The following is a 20,250-nucleotide window of genomic DNA, read 5'->3' on the forward strand; positions in this document are numbered from 1 at the left end:
ATCCTAACTGAGCTAAGATGGGGAATGTTTTCTATGATAAAATGTCAGGAATTGTGAATTTAAATGTATTTGGCTAAGGTGTATGTAAACTTCTGACTTCAACTGTAGGCTCTAATATTTGCTACTTGGTGAATATTTAGTGTATACTTGTGGGCATACAGCTACATTTTTGTTAACCACTAGTTTACTAAAGTGTAGTTATTTATCATAGACTATCATAGAGATATATCTGTTTTTCTGTTCTTTTTCTGGACACTATAAAATAGTTTAGCTGCCCACTGTATTTTCTCCTAGGTCCATACATAAAACTACAAATAGACATCAAAACATTCTGAGAATGTTTGGGATGCACTGATATGTAATTTCTGAGTCGATATGATAACCGATAATTAACAGCTCATTGTCGCTGATACTGAAATTTTTACTTTTTTTTGCATTTTAACCCTTTAAACTGTAGCTGCTAGCTAATAAGTTAAAAACTACTCATTTGAAACAAAATAGGTGTTGTTTAAAAGCTTGGAATCTGAACTTCTGGACTGTTGACCATCAGATCAACTCTCAACTGCTGCTATTTGTGGTTTGGCGGATATTACGTGAACCAGAATTGGGATTACCAGAATCATCTTGCATAAATTTATAAGCTATATCACGGCAACTATTGTCCCTAATTTATATACATATATGTTTTTTGTCACATTTTCACTTATTAGTTCATGAAACATAAACAGAAAATGGAAAACGGTATATCATTACTTAGAGCAGATGACCCCAGTTAAAACACAAAACAACACAATGCAATGCATAGATAATCATCACAGAGAGACGGAACATGCTTTAAAGGTCTACAACACAACCTCTTTTGGTCACGCATGCTGTAAAAAATTATTGACAAAAATGTTGCCGGCAATTCCACTATCGCAATAATATAATATTTTAATAATATTTTAATTTTTTTACTAACAAATAGGTTAGTTTAAAAAGCATTTTAAAGACTTCCCCTTAATATTGTAAAATAGGAAGCGAGAGGGACAAGATACACTATATTGCCAAAAGTATTCACTCACCCATCCAAATAATTGAATTCAGGTGTTCCAATCACTTCCATGGCCACAGGTGTATAAAATGAAGCACCTAGGCATGCAGACTGCTTCTACAAACATTTGTGAAAGAATGGGCCACTCTCAGGAGCTCAGTGAATTCCAGCGTGGTACTGTGATAGGATGCCACCTGTGCAACAAGTCCAGTTGTGAAATTTCCTCGCTACTAAATATTCCACAGTCAACTGTCAGTGGTATTATAACAAAGTGGAAGCGATTGGGAATGACAGCAACTCAGCCACAAAGTGGTAGGCCACGTAAAATGACAGAGCGGGGTCAGCGGATGCGGAGGCGCATAGTGCGTAGAGGTCGTCAACTTTCTGCAGAGTCAATCGCTACAGACCTCCAAAGTTCATGTGGCCTTCAGATTAGCTCAAGAACAGTGCGTAGAGAGCTTCATGGAATGGGTTTCCATGGCCGAGCAACTGCATCCAAGCCATACATCACCAAGTGCAATGCACAGCGTCGGATGCAGTGGTGTAAAGCACACCGCCACTGGACTCTAGAGCAGTGGAGACGCGTTCTCTGGAGTGATGAATCACGCTTCTCCATCTGGCAATCTGATGGACGAGTCTGGGTTTGGCGGTTGCCAGGAGAACGGTACTTGTCTGACTGCATTGTGCCAGCTGTGAAGTTTGGTGGAGGGGGGATTATGGTGTGGGGTTGTTTTTCAGGAGCTGGGCTTGGCCCCTTAGTTCCAGTGAAAGGAACTCTGAATGCTTCAGCATAACAAGAGATTTTGGACAATTCCATGCTCCCAACATTGTGGGAACAGTTTGGGGATGGCCCCTTCCTGTTCCAACATGACTGCACACCAGTGCACAAAGCAAGGTCCATAAAGACATGGATGAGCGAGTTTGGTGTGGAAGAACTTGACTGGCCTGCACAGAGTCCTGACCTCAACCCGATAGAGCACCTTTGGGATGAATTAGAGCGAAGACTGCGAGCCAGGCCTTCTCGTCCAACATCAGTGTCTGACCTCACAAATGCGCTTCTGGAAGAATGGTCAAAAATTCCCATAAACACACTCCTAAACCTTGTGGAAAGCCTTTCCAGAAGAGTTGAAGCTGTTACAGCTGCAAAGGGTGGGCCGACGTCATATTAAACCCTATGGATTAAGAATGGGATGTCACTTAAGTTCATATGCGTCTAAAGACAGATGAGCGAATACTTTTGGCAATATAGTGTATAAAACATTTATGGTGTTAGTATAACCATGACACTAGCCATTCCGTGTAGTGGAACATTGCATGAATAGCTCTGCTTCACACGTAGTGGGAAGAGAAGAGACAAAAACGATCTTAGACTGGAATGTGATACAGTGGCACTAGCCGACAGGTTAGTGTTCCAATGAAAATAACGATCTTCGTAATGTTGTAGCAGAAGAGAGAGGATGACATGGTTAAAATCAGTCTGTCAACATAAGCAGTGACCCTAGCCATCCATGGTAGTGGACACTACAGAAAGCTCTTCTTCGCACATAGTGGGAAGAGAAGAGATATAAAATGGCCTGAGATCGTGAATGTAATGTCATGGCACTAGTCAACAGGGTAGTGAAACATGGATATACACTCAGTGATCACCTACTTATGCAGGGTACAGGTGTAGCATCCGCTTTCTGTTCTTGGCTAACTGAAGTGGAACACGGTGTGGTGAATATACAAATATTTAAAAATGCTGTTGAAAGTGTTAGATGGAGTATGGCATATCACACCACAAGACATGCCAACTTCCCAAAAGTATTTCCTGCCACCCTCTAAAATGTTTTTGCCTACCGACCATATCAGCTGGATTGTACAGTGCAAAACGACAAATTATGGTGAATGTTTAGCAGAAATTACCTCATAATATCATTATTCTGTATATGTTGTTTTATAAATGAAAAGCATTGTACTCAAAACTGTCCACGCTTGTTTTAGCTGCAGAATTATGCCTGAAAATGCTCCGATGCTCTTTCATCGCTTAGCGTAATTATGGAACCCTAAAACTTCCATCCACGGTGCTAAAACATCAGTGGTGTCTAAGTATTCATTCTTAAATATTCAAGTCAATTTAATGAATGCTTGGAAGCCAGCGACGTTTTAGTAGTGTGTCAACCTTTGAAATGGTTCCTTTAGTAACATTTACGACCAATATTGAACTTAAAACTAATTTACCCCCACTAAAAATTATGCATTCATTATCCATTAACATTTTATTTAAATATAATTTGTTTGGACTATTTGCTGTGATATGGGGTCACTGAAGTCTAAGTGGGAAGTACAATAAGCAAACCAATGAAACCATTCTACAACTAAAAATTTAGGGAGCCACTTATTGACACAACCCCCCCCCCCCCCAAACCAGAACTGCCCCTGCGACTTGCAAGAAGCAGAGTATCGTCTATCGCCTTGTTGATGGGGTCCTGTCCTATAATATGGTGGTCTGGCCAGCTACGACAACCCTATTGAGCCAGACGAGCCTCCTTCAGGGGCCAGACAAAAAGTCTCCACAACTTTGGATGGGGATGCTAGATCTTGCCTCAGTCTTGCGAGAGCATATCCTTCCTTACAGGAATTTCCCATGGGAAAGCATCCAACAGCTCTACCAGCTCATCGAATCAAATTTGCTTGTTGGGCCACTGTGACGCAACCAGCAACATGTTCTCCCTGTCTTCCCAAACAATGCACATCACTACTTAGTGTAGCAAGTGGACGGGAGTGAACACATATTTGTGTTTCTCTGGCCATTTGTGAGCTAGGGTGTCTAAGCTCAGCAGAGCCTGGGTCATGGAGTACCAGAGGTATCTGGGGCCAAAACTGCAGTGTTGTCCTTGTGAATCAGACAGTGAACCTAAAATTCTGTCCGAAGAGCCAGGAGGCTTGCAAGCATTTCTTGGCAATTTATGTGCCACGTAATTTGCGTTCCTGTCCAGGTGACAAAGACTGAATGACCGTTGTATAGGGATTCCCGGCCTGTGTTTGACGTGTCCGCCGTGACAACTTTGCATCTGGCCTGTCAGCCGAGCGATATGTCCTTCTGATAGAATGTGGTCGTTCTCCACATAACTAGCATGGAGTGTCACTGTGAGATGTAAGATATCATGTTGCAACGTGATTAGTGACTCTCGAGTTGATCCAACATTAGAGAGGTTTCATTTGTAATAAAACCAGAGCCCACGGCGGCCATCAATCCCAAAACCCGTCGGAACATTTCAGCGGTAGGGCTACCCCTGGCTTGAACTTGTCAAGCACCTGAATATAGATTGAGTGCATTCGTCGATCAGATGCACCGAGTCAAGTTTAATTCCAAGAAGGAAACTTGCCAACTGGGCACCTACATGCTTTTTTGCCCAATTAACTTTGCAGCCCAAATCAGTCCCTCCAGGATTTTGCGATCGCAAGAATTCTTGCAAATTCAACCAATCTCCGCATTTTTTTTGCAGTAGCTTGCAATTTTGTATAATTTCCACAAATTTTCCACCAAAACATTTAATCTGAGCTTTCCTTCATGTTTGACATCAGCAAAACAAATGCTTGAAAAGCCTGAAGCAGTTGCAACATATCTAAATGCACAGCTGCCGTTTGTATCATCTCCACAGTAACAGTGTAAGTGTCTCTACCTCGCCTCCTCAACATTATGCGTTCACTATCAAAATTATTGTCTGAACTTTCGCGTGACTGCAGACTGCACATATGCCACATACATTGCAACTAGTGTTTAATCTTCACCCTGAGTGCTGCGAATGAGACACAAAACCTGCGTTTATACACAGAAACTCTAACATTCACTTAAAATCCCCATTAGTTGTGTAGTAAAATGTGATTAGAATTTGAAGTGCTTAATTCAGTAGGTTACGAATCTGAAAATGGCAATTTATGCTGAACACTTACATGTTGAAAATAAATGTTTTTTACTGATATAAAAAGGTCACTTATACATACAGTATATTTCAAAATATGACGAAAATAGCCATCGTAACATTTACATATGTAACATTTATTTGGAGCACTTGTGGAATTTAAATTTGTACATAAATGCTCAAATATATGAACTCTAATTGTATTTGTTTGTATATGGCCATATATCAGATTTCAATATCAGACAATGTAATAATTGCAACAGGCCAAATTAATCCTCATTGATGTTTTTAGTTTACAGATTTATTGTGCGTCTATTTTAAACTTAGGCTAAGTCTAAGAAACTACGTTTTCTTGAATTGTCTGAGGCATAGCATTTTAAAACTAAAATAATTAAGGGTCTTCCAATACCCACAGGCTTCACCTAAATGTATGGCAGCCTATTTTTGCGTGTAATTCTTTTTTTTTTTTTTTTTTTTTTTGCTAACTGCATATTCAGTTATTGTGCACTAAAATATTACATGTAATTGCGTTTACAATGTAATTAACACAGTTACAAAGGTATGATATGAGAGTATGTTTTAGCTGCACAATTACAAAGGTATGAGAGGTTTCACAGCAAAACAACACCAAAAAATGCCGCAAATTGTATTGCAAAAAAAAAAAAAAAAAAAAACGCAGCAAATGCAGTAATTTTGGGCCGCAAAAATCAGGGAAAAGTGCCACGAAATCCTGGTGGGACTGCCAAATGCTCCAGATTTGTGAGCAGTAGATCCCTGTGCTTGCATGCTTGTTCCACGGATTGTGTTAAAAGCAACCAAGGACACCGCTATGCATTGACACATTTCATAAATAAGCAAGGAGCCATGGACAAGCCGAAGGGCAGGAGCTGGTATGCAGTCCTCTTGAAGGCGAATCTCAAGAATGGCCTTTGACGAGGGGCTGTATGCACATGAAACAACGCGTCTTTTAGATCGACTGACATAAACCAGTCCAGAGGATAGCCGTGAGTCAAAATCTGTCTCTGAGTAATCATCTTTAACAGAGACTCTCCGCGTGTCCCATTCAAGCATCTCAAGTCTGTAGCTCACCATCCTTCTTGGTGCTATCAGAAAAAAGTGGCTATAGGACCCTTTCTGCATGCCGGTACGCTACCCATTGCATCTTTGGTAAGGAGACATTGAACCTCTGAGTGTAAAATCACTGTGACTGTGGAGAAGAGGACACAGTTAATTTCTGACAAAATTAGCATCACCGGACCGTCAATAGACATGCCAATTTCCTGGGCAGAGACTTTGGTGGCCGGAGCACAAAATCATGGACATAATGGCAGAGATATTTTGTTGCTGGGCTCAAGCTCTGTATCCGGTCCTCGCTAGCCACAGAAGGAATATGGCAGAATGAAAGACAAGTGGCTTCAGCTTTCAGAACGCTGATTGTAAAAAATGTATAAAGTATGATATTATTCAGAATAAAGCATCAGTATGCTAAACCTCAGAGCTTTAATTCAGTTTGATCAAATTTAATTGGCAATCAATAAATATTTGTTCTTTATTTGTGTCTGAACGTGTTTTTTGTTTTTTTCACTTGCACTACAAATTAATTATGTGTGGTTTTACTGTTGCTTTTTGATTCTAACAGAGGTGGACACATCCCAGACTAAACATCAGGCAGAACTGCCAACTGACTACCAACGAACAGAGCTCATGTGTCCACTCTGTATGGAGTTGTTTGACACAAGGACTGGGCTGTCCAATCATGTACGAGGCCATCTGAAGCGACTGGGAAAACCTGTTTCCACTTCATCAAAATCTCCAGTGATCTTATTGAAAGAATTGATGCGTGACAAGAAACAGTTTGAGATGAAGTTGCAGGTTCTTGAAAAGAAGTGTCGTGGTTCCAGATCTTTCTATCCTATAATATTGAGTAATGGTATAACCTTTGCATCTAATCAACCCAGCGAAGACAAATGGAAAGAGAATAATAAAGGCTCACCCCCACGTGAGCTGATTGGAATTTTAAAGAAACGTAGGACCGATGAAGAGACCAAAGCTAAGCATCCATCCCACACAGACTCACTCACAGGTATTATTTCATTTGTTTCTATAATCAACTGTAGTAAGATTCTAACAGCACGGCCACTACTGGCTGCTCTGTAAACGGCTGAAAAAAATATTGGATGCAGGTCGTGGCCAGATTCTTTATCAGTTGGAAGACTCTGCAGCACTTTCTGCCAGTCAGTCATTCTACGCGTTTACAGGGCAGCCCATATATGAGCACGAGGCAGTTGTCAGTTTGTGTTATAACACTGTTTTTCTACCATTGCTTTAGACAACTAACATTATAGTACCTATACAATTTCAGTGTAACTGTTTGTGTTTGTTGACATTAAATGGTATGTTTATATTATTTTCCTTATGTGTGACATTGAGACGCTCGCCTGTGACTACAGCGATGTCCAAGCATCTTTGTGTGCATAAATGTCTTTGGAGGACAGGGTTTTGGAAAGAGGGGGCATGTCTAATTTAGTGGCTAAGTCTGGTGGAAGTTCCAGAACAGCTGACATTGCTTACCTTTAATTACATGTGGTTTTACTGTTGCTTTCTGATTCCAACAGAGGTGGACACATCCAAGACCCAGACTGAAAAAACAGCAGAGCTGCCAACTGACTGCAAACGGACAGAGCTTGTCTGTCCACTCTGTAGGGAGTGGTTTGTCACTGGAACTGGGCTGTCTAATCATGTACGAGGCCACCTGAAGAAACTTGGAAAACCTACTTCCACAGCATCAAAATCTCCAGTGATCCTATTGAAAGAGTTGATGCGTGACAAGAAACAGTTTCAGATGAAGTTGCAGGTTCTTAAAAAGAAGTCTTGTGCCTCCAATTCTCTATATGCTGTAAGATTGAGTAACCATCTAACCTTCACCTCTACTGGCAAACGGCACAAACGGCATGTGTATTCTCGATCCAGAGAGAAAAAGAAAAGTATAGAGACTAATAAAGTCTCACCACCAAGTGATCTGATTGGAATTTTGAAGAAAAGAAGGGCCCATGAGGAGAATGATGCCAAGCATCCATCCCACACAGCGAGAAAGGCTCTCATTTTGTCTTCAGGCAAAGATCAAGGGCTGGTGATAGAACCTGTCAAAGCAGAGCCGAATTCAGTGACAGGTAGTATTTAATTTGTTTCTATGATCTACTGTAGAAAGGTTGAAACAGCAGGGCCATTCCTGACACTACACAATATAAATGATGCCCCCTCAAATTTAGTAAAAATTGGACATTTGAAAGTACATACTGTAACTAGTTTTTACTATAGCCATTAATTTGGTCTGCATACCCAAAAATAATTACACTGTAATCAATTTTAAATATTAATATAATTTTCTCAACTTTTAGGGTTCTTTAAAAAGGACTGATCTTTTTTGCTTCATTGACTTTTGATTAGATACTTGTATTTAAATGACTTATATGAGTTAAACAAAGTGTTCATTTGGCCCTTAAACAAGAGTTCCCTGGAAATACTTTTACTGTCATGTTAAAAAGTCTTTCTGAGCAGTAGATTTATGTATATTAGGCAGTTTATTAATCTCCAAAACGTCAGTGTTCAGTGGTATTTAGTATTTTCCCTAGAATATTTTGCTGGATTACAAATAATTTGAAACTACCTGAATAGCCGAAACAAGGTGGCGCTGTATCGAGACTTAACCACAAGACACAGACCTAGACCTGTTAGTCCAAAAACCGAGCTGTTTATTTTATTGAACTGAAATGGAGAATGCTGAATTTATTGATGATTTAAAACACTGAAACTCTTCACACAGTGGCTAAAGTAGTCACTCAGAGCCATGAAATACTTACAAATTCTCTGAGATGAAGATACTGTGACGTGTGGTAATTATGTAAGTTGGAAATTGACTGCAGTCTTTTCTGAGACCATAAGCCAAGACCCAGATCCTTACCAAGACGTCTAGTAATGAATCCCAAACAAAATGTGGTCTTGAAGTCTCCAACTCTTGCAGATTTCATGACAACTTGTAGATGACATTTCATGCCAACATTTAGATGTCTCATTTAAACATGGAAAAGTTAATTGAGTGAACCCAGTGTTTAGAATATGTGGGGTGTTTCTTATTCATAATGTTTCCACTATATAAATATTGTTGGTTTGCCATAGATTTATTCATACTATGCAACTTTTGTTTTGTTTATACTATATTCTGTTACAGACAAAAGTGAGCTCAATAGAAAAGTGTGTGTACACTGTAATGCCACTTTCCACAGTGGTGTTAGCCTCTCCAATCATCTGAGGGCTTATGAACAGAGAAAGAAAAAAGCCCTTCGAGATGGAACAAGTACGTACCATTTTTAAAATCTAAAGAAATGCATCTATGCAGTGTATCTGCCTTGGGTTATTTGTTATGGTTGGTAATGTGTTTTTCTATACTTTCCTTGTTTGTGAAGTAATCATTACCCTAAACATCTTGCCATATGAAAAATACTTTAAAGAGAATTGCATAAAGATAATCTAAACAAATACTCCAAATGTAAATATTCAGATTTTCATGTTCATGTGTCACATGCTCACTCCCTTTCCTAGACATTACATTGACCACTCTCATTTTCTAAAAGAAATAACATGAATACAACTTTTAAATAAACAATTAGAATTATTTTTGATGACCTTATGGATAATTTGGGTGATTCTGGACTAGTTGTAGAGTGGTCTAGTGATGTTCTGTGGTGATGTGCATTCTGAGCTCTGATTAGTGTGAAAATCACTAGATTGGTTGCATGAACTTGAAGGTGCTCTAAGATTTTTTTTGGTTTACGTTGCTGTGCTATACCACTTTGGAACGAATTAAGAATTTTTTTTTTAATATATTGTTCATTGTTTAGCCTATGACTGTAAACAGAGAAAGCAAAGATCGAGATCAGGGTCAAAGAAGAAAATCCATCCATTGCAGCACACTCAAGAGGAAATGTATACACTTACATGCAGGTAACTACTTTATTATATGTAATACATTGTGTATATATAGTAGATGTACTAATTATAATAAGAATTTGGTTTGTAGCATGTGGTTGGATTCTTATTTTCCATTAAATTTCATTATGTTTCTGATTTACTCATTTTAATCTAATGTGTAATTGCTTCCACGTGCAGGTTTTGTGATCTAGTCTTCCAGGGCCCTTTGTCAGTACAGGAGGACTGGATAAAGCATTTACAGAGGCACATCATGAATACTGCTGTACCGCACACAGGGGCAGGAATGGTGGAAATCACCTCATTCCCCAAGGACTCTTGCCCTAACACAGAACCACACGCACAACCTTCAGTAACACAAATATCCTCATAAGCCCAGGAAACTTAAGAGACAAACATTTGTCCCAGGAATATCACTTGTATGTAAATTGGTTGGTTCCCACTTAAATTTTAGGTGGTCATCAATATTGTATTAAATTTTATTTTCTCGTAATGAGGATCCACTTTCATCACAGACAGATTATTAGGTATTGTTACATTGTGCTGGTGTTGTACGTGGTTGATCTATAAACTTACGAATGGTGGGTGAATGTGTTGAGATTTTTAGTGGAACCCACCACCAAAAGACAACTTTTACCTCAGCTGCTTTTTAAGGCTTCGCATATTGGGTTTATTCTGTGGAGGCAGATTTGCGCTCTACAAAACCTGAAAATATTCTGTATGTGATTGTTTTTTTAACAAGCCATTTTAATTTGAGGTCCAACACTATTAAGTATTTCAAATGTCCCATCCATAAATCTTTGAAGGTGCAAAGATGATGCATATGTATAGAAATTTAAGTATATATTTACTTGATTATGTATTTTGCCCCATACAACACATCAGTCATGTGAAACAAATTGTTCTAATGATATTTAGCAGTACAGACAGTATGCATGTCATAACTTCCTCATTACACCATTTAAGTTCCAGTAACATTTGGAGTTTCACTAACAAGTATTACCCTCTTTTGATTTCATCTTAAGACCCTCTAAGTTTGCCATGTGTGCTGAAAAAAAAAATATTAACTGTTACTTGTGTAGGCAATTTTTTACAGTTAAAATATTTTTGTGTATAAACCTTTTTAGGTAATTTATGTGAAAATGTACATCTCTATAAACTGTTTTGTTGTTCAGAATAAAATGTTTGTTGTTGTTGTTGTTGTTGTTGTCTTCAACTTCAAGCTGTGAATGTAACTTTGCCACATAATATGTAAATGTGTTCATATTTACCACAGTCATCCTATTGCCTTGTTTATTCTATTACATCCTAAGGGTCTTTTTCACACATAAAATCAAGAGTAAGCTCAGATTTTTGTATTTTTTGTCACCAAAATGTTTATGTTTAGCAATATATTTAGTGAATCAATTTAGCTGTTACGCAAACATTAGCAGTACAATATCTTGTACAGTAGGGCTTGGTATCTTTTAATGTGGCAGCCCATAAGATCTCACTTTGTCAAATTTATCCCGGGCTAGATATTAAAAATGTCTAGGGCCAATAACAACAACAACAACAAAATGTAAGGGGGTGGGCAAATATTCTCTAAACCAACTATGATTTAAAAAGGAAGACGAGTTCAAACAGATCTGTATGATGTAGCTTATAAGGTAAAGTCCTATATCTACCAAAGGAAATGACAGTACACATATGACTGCCAAGCCAAGTTCCAAAGGCACCTTAGAATATAAAAACAGAAGTCTTGTATCTCAAATTCATTTTTATTTATTTTTTGCTGGTAGGTACTATTCTTTGCAAATGTCAAAGGTAAGCCCTTTGTGTTTAAGCGCATTGTAAACTAATTCTTCCATCTATTTAAAAAAAAAAAAAACAAAACATTGTAATATGTATCTGTGCCAGGTCCATATCTACGATTTATGACCATAATGAGAATAGAAAAAAAAAAGATACACTATATTGTCAAAAGTATTCGCTCATCTGCCTTTAGACGCATATGAACTTAAGTGACATCCCATTCCTAATCCATAGGGTTTAATATGACGTCGGCCCACCCTTTGCAGCTATAACAGCTTCAACTCTTCTGGGAAGGCTTTCCACAAGGTTTAGGAGTGTGTTTATGGGAATTTTTGACCATTCTTCCAGAAGCGCATTTGTGAGGTCAGACACTGATTTTGGACGAGAAGGCCTGGCTCGCAGTCTTCGCTCTAATTCATCCCAAAGGTGCTCTATCGGGTTGAGGTCAGGACTCTGTGCAGGCCGGTCAAGTTCTTCCACTCCAAACTCGCTCATCCATGTCTTTATGGACCTTGCTTTGTGCACTGGTGCGCAGTCATGTTGGAACAGGAAGGGGCCATCCCCAAACTGTTCCCACAAAGTTGGGAGCATGGAATTGTCCAAAATCTCTTGGTATGCTGAAGCATTCAGAGTTCCTTTCACTGGAACTAAAGGGCCAAGCCCAGCTCCTGAAAAACAACCCCACGCCATAATCCCCCCTCCACCAAACTTCACAGTTGGCACAATGCAGTCAGACAAGTACCGTTCTCCTGGCAACCGCCAAACCCAGACTCGTCCATCAGATTGGCAGATGGAGAAGCGTGATTCGTCACTCCAGAGAACGCGTCTCCACTGCTCTAGATTCCAGTGGCGGCGTGCTTTACACCACTGCATCTGACGCTTTGCATTGCACTTGGTGATGTATGGCTTGGATGCAGCTGCTCGGCCATGGAAACCCATTCCATGAAGCTCTCTATGCACTGTTCTTGAGCTAATCTGAAGGCCACATGAACTTTGGAGGTCTGTAGCGATTGACTCTGCAGAAAGTTGGCGACCTCTGCGCACTATGCGCCTCAGCATCCGGATTTTACGTGGCCTACCACTTCGTGGCTGAGTTGCTGTCATTCCCAATTGCTTCCACTTTGTTATAATACCACTGACAGTTGACTGTGGAATATTTAGTAGCGAGGAAATTTCACAACTGGACTTGTTGCACAGGTGGCATCCTATCACAGTACCACGCTGGAATTCACTGAGCTCCTGAGAGTGGCCCATTCTTTCACAAATGTTTGTAGAAGCAGTCTGCATGCCTAGGTGCTTCATTTTATACACCTGTGGCCATGGAAGTGATTGGAACACCTGAATTCAATTATTTGGATGGGTGAGCGAATACTTTTGGCAATATAGTGTATATATATATATATATATATAGATATATATATATATAGATATATATATATATATATTAATGCATTAATTACATGGGAGTGAATTTTTAAAGGCTTTTAAGATACTCTTTAAGGCATGAAGTCTATGATACAATCATAATGATAATGCATAGGAGAGGGCCAGTGAACCCCCAACAGCTTAAAAATGTCACTGGTTTTAATCAAGAGAGGTGCAGGATGTGCTTCCTCTTTTCTGGCAGTCTGTAATTCTTGATATGCCTTTTATCAGCCAAGTACAATTGGCAATGTTAAAGACAACATGTTTCGCTCTTAAAACTCTTAAAGGAAACAATATACAATATCGCCGACAGCTTGTCACAATATTGCTGTTGTTGCCTAACAGAAAAGTTAAACTTTCTTCATGTCTTTTGTCATGCCAGATCATGTCTTTTGGAGTGTATTAAAGGTTCAGAAGCACCACTTCTAAAAATAATTATGGGAAAGGCAAAAATACATAATATATAAAAACATTTTAATTTATTCTTTGCTTTACAATATGCAATCAAAAGCAACCTTTAAAAAAAGAAGGAAAAAAAAAAAAGAAAAATAATATGTGGCATACAGTCCTTTGGTAATTTAGTTTTAACCTTTGTGCGACCTTAGGGTCATTTTGCTGTGTTAATGCCAATGGCATAAATTTTGCCAAAGGTGTGTATTTTTGGGGGAATTTATATATTTCAACCTCAGTTTCTAAAATACACAAAATAGTTACACTCAGGACCTTCAGGACAAAAATGTTCCCATTGAAACCCATTAAAACTGCAATATTTGATCCCAGAGCCATTAAAGCATAAAATCCTAAATTCTGTGATATGCTATCATTCCGGAGCCCTGGCTTCAAAATTTAAATTTCTAATATTTTCCACCAGATGGTGACATTTTTTTCATGTTTAGCCTATGGAGCAAATACATGCTTTTTTCCTATTTTCTGTTAACTGTATTATAGAGCAATGCAGGCCAGTTGAATAAACAATGCAACTAAAATTGTGTGGGTGTATTGGTATGGATGTCAGAGTGTGTTTTGTATGTGTGTATTGAGAAATGTGTGTAAAAAACAGTGGCATTATGTAAACAAACTGCCATTTAAAGGGTTAAAATCCTGAAAATGAATGAATATTTGGTAGTTATGATCAGGACTGATGTTGGTTAAAAAAGTCAGTCAAAGTGGAAAATAATATTAATAATAATTTTGATGGCAATTTTTTTACATGGACATTTTTGTCCTCGAAGGACCTCTGAGTAACTTTTTTTTTATTGACGCACAAGGGTTAAAATTGAAATGTATGTGCATGAGTACAGATGCTCATCCTATTTTTAGGAATTCACTTTGGTCAATAGCCAAAAGATCCACTTTTCTTATATACTAAAAGTAATAATGCAAATGAATGTAAACAATAAAAATATTTACAGGGCAATTGATTTATATCAGGCAATTTCAAAAGAAAACCCTACATAAACACCTTTTGTCTGCAACTAAATGAATGCATCATCTAAGCTTGTTACAGACATTGCAAAAGTGTCAATTTAAGCATAGTCTGCATTAGGCTAACAGAAGCAAACTGTACAGATGTAAGCACAAACCTGTTTTGTGCAATGTTCCTCCATACTATTGTGCCACGTGTTTTTGCTTTCTGTCTTTGAGGCCCACTTATAAGCCACTAGTTAATGACACATTAGTCTCTACTGATACTTTCCTTTACCTCAATAGGCAGTGTGTCAAAAAGATGATCCTCCACAAAGAGGAGATTCTTGCGAAGAAGGCGACACTGGCCAAGTTGTAATGGAAGGCAGTCTAAACAGTTTCCTTTTAGCTCAAGCTGTGACAGTTGTATCAATTGCCCAATTGACTCTGGGATGTTGGAGATGCTGTTATGACCCACACATAACACTTTCAGTTTGGTACATTTAAATAATTGATTAGGAAGAAACTCTACCTTGTTCCCTGTGATAGCAAAATGTTGAAGGTTCTGCAGGTGTCCTATCTCAACTGGTACACTAGAGATGGAATTTTGGCTGAGGTCCAGGTGCCTCAGTTTGGGAAGATAAAACAGAGCTGGAGGAAGGGTCTCCAGTTTATTGTGACAGATAATCAGTGACTCTAGACTCTTCACTAGGCCTATAGATGGTGGAATAGCAATGATTTTGTTGTGCCACAATTTCAGGCAGGACAATCTCTTTAAGTGCTGAAAGCTAATGACCTCCTCAATGGTCCTGATATGGTTTGATTTCAAATCCAGTTCTTGCAAGTTAGTCAAGCTAAAAATGGCATGAGGAATCCTCTCCAACTCACAGTTGTGGAGATCCAAATCAACCAGGCTTGTCATCTTCTTGAGACTGTTTAGTACCAATAACTTAGTTCCATCATTATGTATCACCAGTTTGATGAGATGTGGTGACAGTTCTGTGAGATTTGTGGGTATTTTGTTGAGATTGCTTTTGAGGTACAATGACTTTAAATGTCTCAGATCTCTTAGTGACTCCAAACCAATCATCTTGTTGTGTTCAGAGTTTAAGTTACCAACCAAGTTCAGTTCCCTGAGGCTCCTCAACATGTAAATCCAAGGTGGAATTTCTCCAACATCAGTAAACTTCACGTGAAGGCATCGCAAATGGTCACGGAGAAAATTGAACGCTGTTTGTTCAACTTTAGCAGGGCAGTGATACAGATGCAGTTCCTGTAGATTTGTCATTTGAGAAACTTTAGCTGAAATCCTCATCTCAGGAATCAGCTCTAACTTGAGGATTTCCAAGTCAGTGAGATCAAACACGGCATTAGGAAGTCCTGAAAGCATGAAGAGGTGAAGCTCTTGCTTGTCTTGAGCATTGCATGTCACATGCTGACGCAATTTTTCAAATGTCCACTCGTGGTTTAGGCTAATTTCTCGTAGCTTGTTCTCACTAACCTCAGAGAGAAATACACCAAAGCGTTTGGAGTACAGCTGGTCATATTGGTCTACCATATGCAGAAGAAATGCAAAGTCATTCTTTACATCAGGAATATCACTAAAGCTACTTTCCTCTCTGACTTTCTCAAAAGAGTATTCTTTAAGAGGTCTCCTGAAGAGCCAGTAGAGGGTATACAAACACACCAGTCCATAGAGACATATCATAGCCATGAAACTGAAGAGGAGTTTCCTCAACATGAAGGCCATGTTGTGAGTGCAAAAGAATTGATCATACCCAGTCAAATGTTCGATTTTAGGTTTGCATATATGACCGAAATTTATCCTGGCAGCAAACGTTGATGTATAGCTCAAGATCAAAACGATCTTCACAGCTTTTATCACTGTCTGAGCCACGTAGAGTTTGTAGATGAAGTCACTATCTTCTACATGAGTTCGAAATTTTCGCACTTTCTCGAAAAGAGCCTTGGCCTGTTCTCCATCTTTTTTGTCCAAGATGGTCAAGCTGGGGACTTCTGCAATGAGCTTTTCAGTAGGAAACTGCACCACAGGAGTGTCAATCAAAGGAGAAGACTGACTGTTGCAGTCCTCTGACGATACGTGCTTCTGGAAAACTGCACCGCCGGTGAACCTCTGCTTGTTTCCCTCAGAATCTTCACAAGCTGTTTCAGACAATGCTTTTGTTGTCCACGGTGATTCAAAGCACCGACCCAAAATGGAAACAAAGTGTTCAATCTTTGAGCTGGTCTTTGGGTACTTGAACCAAAAATTGCTGCTTACCATCAGCACTATGGTGTGTATGAGTGCAAGGTAAGGGAAGTATTTGTTATACCACGGTAAGGCATCATGGTAGCACATTTGGTTGACAAAAACATACTGCTGATAATCTAGGTTTGTTTGACGTCCTTTGGGCCCATGTTGAGTTCGGGTCTGTTCCACATTAAAGGTAAAGGGTTGAGTGTTATGAATTTCATGTACAACGTTGCCAGGAAGATCTTTAGTTGTTGAGGGAGATGTGCCCAGAACCGATGTGTAACTTTCAAGTGGTTTTTTTGTTGTGTCTGAACTTGCGCTCCGTGATTGCACCCTTTCCTCGAGAAAGGGAAGGCATGCAACTTGGTCTTTGGTTAACTGCATAGTCCCAGAAAATATGGCTAACATCAACATTATTATCCCAATATAATCCATGAATACATCCCACCATGGTTTCAGAATGCGGTAGGTTGGCTGGATGTCATTAAGGGAGGCGACTTCAGTGAGACTAAACATCTCTGCAAAAAAAGAAGCAGTGAAGTCAGTACATATTAAAGGAATTTTATGGGTTCAATACAAGTTATGCTCAATCGACTGCATTTGTAGTATGATGTTGATTACCACAAAAATGATTTCAATTCATACCTCATTTTCTTAAAAAAAGCAAAAATCAAGGTTGCAGTGAGGCACCTCAATTTTCTGAGGGTTTGAAGGCAGAAATGTGAAGCTTATAATTTTATAAAAGCACTTGCATTCATTCTTCTGTAAAACTTGTGTATTATTTAAGCTGTAAAGTTGTTTAAGTCTTATTTTTTGTGGGATTACAGGGTTTTCGGTGTTACATCGTCATGGCAACAAAGTTGTAAAATTAGAATCAGAATGAGCTTTATTGCCAAGTATGCTTACACACACAAGGAATTTGTCATGGTGGCAGAAGCTTCCAGTGCAAAGAGAATGCAACGTATATACATACATACAAACATATACATGTAAACATATATACATACAGTGACATAAAAATAAAAAATTTGACATATCATTACACAGAAAAGGTTTGTAAGTGATTTTATCACACTACAATCATATAAACACACATATTGTGGCTATACTTTTGAAACAGTGAGTATTTTAATGTTTGTGGATTGGCCCTATTCACTTCCATTGTAAGTGCCTCACTGTAACCCAGATATTTGCTTTTTTTCTTTTCTTTTTTTAACCCAGAATATTCCTTTACGTAAGTGCATGTTTGAATAGAATTATTCGGAGTTTGTTTCTGGGAATAATTGATCTGTTTAGGAATGTCAATAATTTACCCATTTCAAGACTCCGGTGTTTAATACAAGAAATACTTTTAGTGAGGTTATTTTGTTTCCAGCACCAGAAAAAAAGCATATTGAGAATATAAACTTAACTGATTTGCGTGAAATCGTGATGTTACCGACTGCGCAAGACACAACAAATACCTGCAGACTACATGTGGCTTCAAGTTACAACATGAGGTCGCGAGAGTGTGTAGAAGTCTTGCATGTTCGTGTTGCATGAGAAACCTGTGCTATATGTCTATTCAAATCAAATACGTTTTCTGTGTCTAGGCTAAAAACATGTGGGTGGTATTAACAGCCTAAACGAGTCTTGAAACTTATTGCCAGGGGACATGCATTGCAGTTCGTGCCTTGCTAATTTCATGGCTGGTATTTCCCCGAATAGTGCATGTGAAATAGCGTTTGAAAACACAGCTGTAAATCATTAGGATCATTCGCATTTCTGGGTTTACAGAGATACACAAGTAAAGAAGGCCATGACTCTCTGACTTATTTAGGAAATAAGGAATATGTTTCCAGGCTGTTCTAAAGTGGTGTATTTTAAGTAGGCTAATGATACATGGTCTTAAAATAGAAATAATTCTCGTTCCTGTAATTTAGTATCATTACGTTTGGTTTCGCATAGGTAGATATGAGCATACATATATATGGATATGAGTATAAAGCGCGCAACTAAACTCTCATAGCCCGCCAAACAATAACCCCTGGGCATAATATACTTCACGGACCTGACGGGTATTCTGCGCAAAAAATACATCTCCATAATACAGAAGAATACATTAAACGGACTACTTACTGTTTCTGTTGACGTTTTTCACTCGGATGGAAGAGTGCGTGCTGTTTTTATCTCGATTGCCATTTTGTTGTAGACTGTATTTGTCAAAAGTTATCTTTGAGGGGGGAACGCACTACGAAAGTCAAATATATTTATATAATCCGCACCAAATAAACCTCTTTCAGCACAGTATCTTCATGGCAACGTTATAAATGCCACTACCCGGGTTAAACTCTGCGAGAGGTTTAAAGTGTGTCATTCCTTTTTCTACCTGCTCTGACTTGTAGTTCTCCCGACAATGACGGAGTTGTTCCGCTCGTCAACCGCGCATTTCATTGGACGAATGACGGAGTAGCGTTATGAACTCGGCGTACATCCAAAGGTTAAAGATGAATAGTCACAAAAGGAGTCTTAAAGCACAAAGCAGCGCCCTTTACACAAAGCGATGCCCTGGATAAAGGTGATTATAACATTATAATTTTAGGTGGAGTCTGTGAAGTCTTATAAATATTTTCTATTATAATTCTGACAATCACATTTATTTTTTATTTATTTTTTTATAATCCCACACATTCCGAAATAAAATCACGCTCTCTCTCTTCTTCCGTTATATTTAGAGGAAACTAGGACAGCAATGCATAAATACCTCTTATAGGGCATCATTGTTTGGCTGAATCAGGGTGCAGGAAATGTAGAAAACCCCGGATGGATATGGAAGGCCAAATTATCTTTTAATGTTCCCAGCGTTACTCGTCATAATTGCATTCTTACTAGTAATAATATAATTGCAGATCTCTATAATTTAATTAAAGAGCTCTGCAATTACATTCTGACTTGAAAGAATTGCAATTAAAGAGCTCTTCAATTGCATTCTTATTTTTTTTCCCTCCCCAGTTTGGAATGCCCAATTCCCACTACTTAGTAGGTCCTCGTGGTGGCGCGGTTACTCACCTCAATCCAGATGGCGGAGGACAAGACTTATGTGCATGACACTGCGGAGACTCCCAGCATGTGGAGGCTCATGCTACTCTCCATGATCCACGCACAACTTATCACGCGCCCCATTGAAAACGAGAACCACTAATGGTGACCACGAGGAGGATGCCCCATGTGACTCTCTCCCTAGCAACCAGACCAATTTGGTTGCTTAGGAGTCCTGGCTGGAGTCACTCAGCACACCCTGGATTCGAAATCATGACTCCAGGGGTGTTAGTCAATGTCAGTACTCGCTGAGTTACTAGTAAGAATGCAATTGCAGAGCTTTGTAATTGGAAATCTTGTAAGAAAGCAAAATCAGCTCACCATAGATGGTTTCTGCAGGTTTCAGCTAGTTTGTAAGAGGAACATTGGTG

The 20,250-nt window shown here is 38.9% G+C and overlaps 2 protein-coding genes across 3 annotated transcripts in view; one reads left to right on the forward strand and one right to left on the reverse strand.

The window, feature by feature from the left end:
* Positions 1–11,524, forward strand: part of LOC127440592 (zinc finger protein 644-like) — a 33,881-nt gene extending 22,357 nt beyond the window's left edge. The window contains exons 3-7 of the mRNA XM_051697272.1: positions 6,578–7,021; positions 7,554–8,108; positions 9,167–9,292; positions 9,837–9,939; positions 10,105–11,524. Of these exons, the coding sequence (XP_051553232.1) occupies positions 6,578–7,021; positions 7,554–8,108; positions 9,167–9,292; positions 9,837–9,939; positions 10,105–10,297 (1,421 nt within the window). The 3' untranslated portion in view covers positions 10,298–11,524. The remainder of the gene's footprint in view (positions 1–6,577; positions 7,022–7,553; positions 8,109–9,166; positions 9,293–9,836; positions 9,940–10,104) is intronic.
* A 2,072-nt stretch (positions 11,525–13,596) lies between these two features.
* Positions 13,597–20,097, reverse strand: LOC127440593 (volume-regulated anion channel subunit LRRC8D-like). Of its 2 annotated transcripts, none has more exons than XM_051697274.1 (2): positions 19,850–20,097; positions 13,597–17,319 (listed from the first exon to the last, which is right to left on the reverse strand). In XM_051697274.1, the coding sequence occupies exon 2, from the start codon at positions 17,315–17,317 to the stop codon at positions 14,819–14,821; it is 2,499 nt and encodes an 832-aa protein (XP_051553234.1). In that variant the 5' UTR covers positions 17,318–17,319; positions 19,850–20,097; the 3' UTR covers positions 13,597–14,818. The 2 variants fall into 2 exon arrangements, with proteins under 2 accessions (XP_051553234.1, XP_051553233.1); XM_051697273.1 differs by lacking the exon at positions 19,850–20,097 and adding an exon at positions 18,920–19,245.
* Positions 20,098–20,250: the final 153 nt, after the last annotated feature.

This window comes from Myxocyprinus asiaticus, chromosome 5 (genome assembly GCF_019703515.2).
Source record: "Myxocyprinus asiaticus isolate MX2 ecotype Aquarium Trade chromosome 5, UBuf_Myxa_2, whole genome shotgun sequence".
Taxonomy (NCBI): domain Eukaryota; kingdom Metazoa; phylum Chordata; class Actinopteri; order Cypriniformes; family Catostomidae; genus Myxocyprinus; species Myxocyprinus asiaticus.

Bases quoted from the DNA above. Each gene is read 5' to 3' on its own strand.
- LOC127440593 (XM_051697274.1), bottom strand. From the start codon at position 17,317: ATGTTTAGTCTCACTGAAGTCGCCTCCCTTAATGACATCCAGCCAACC.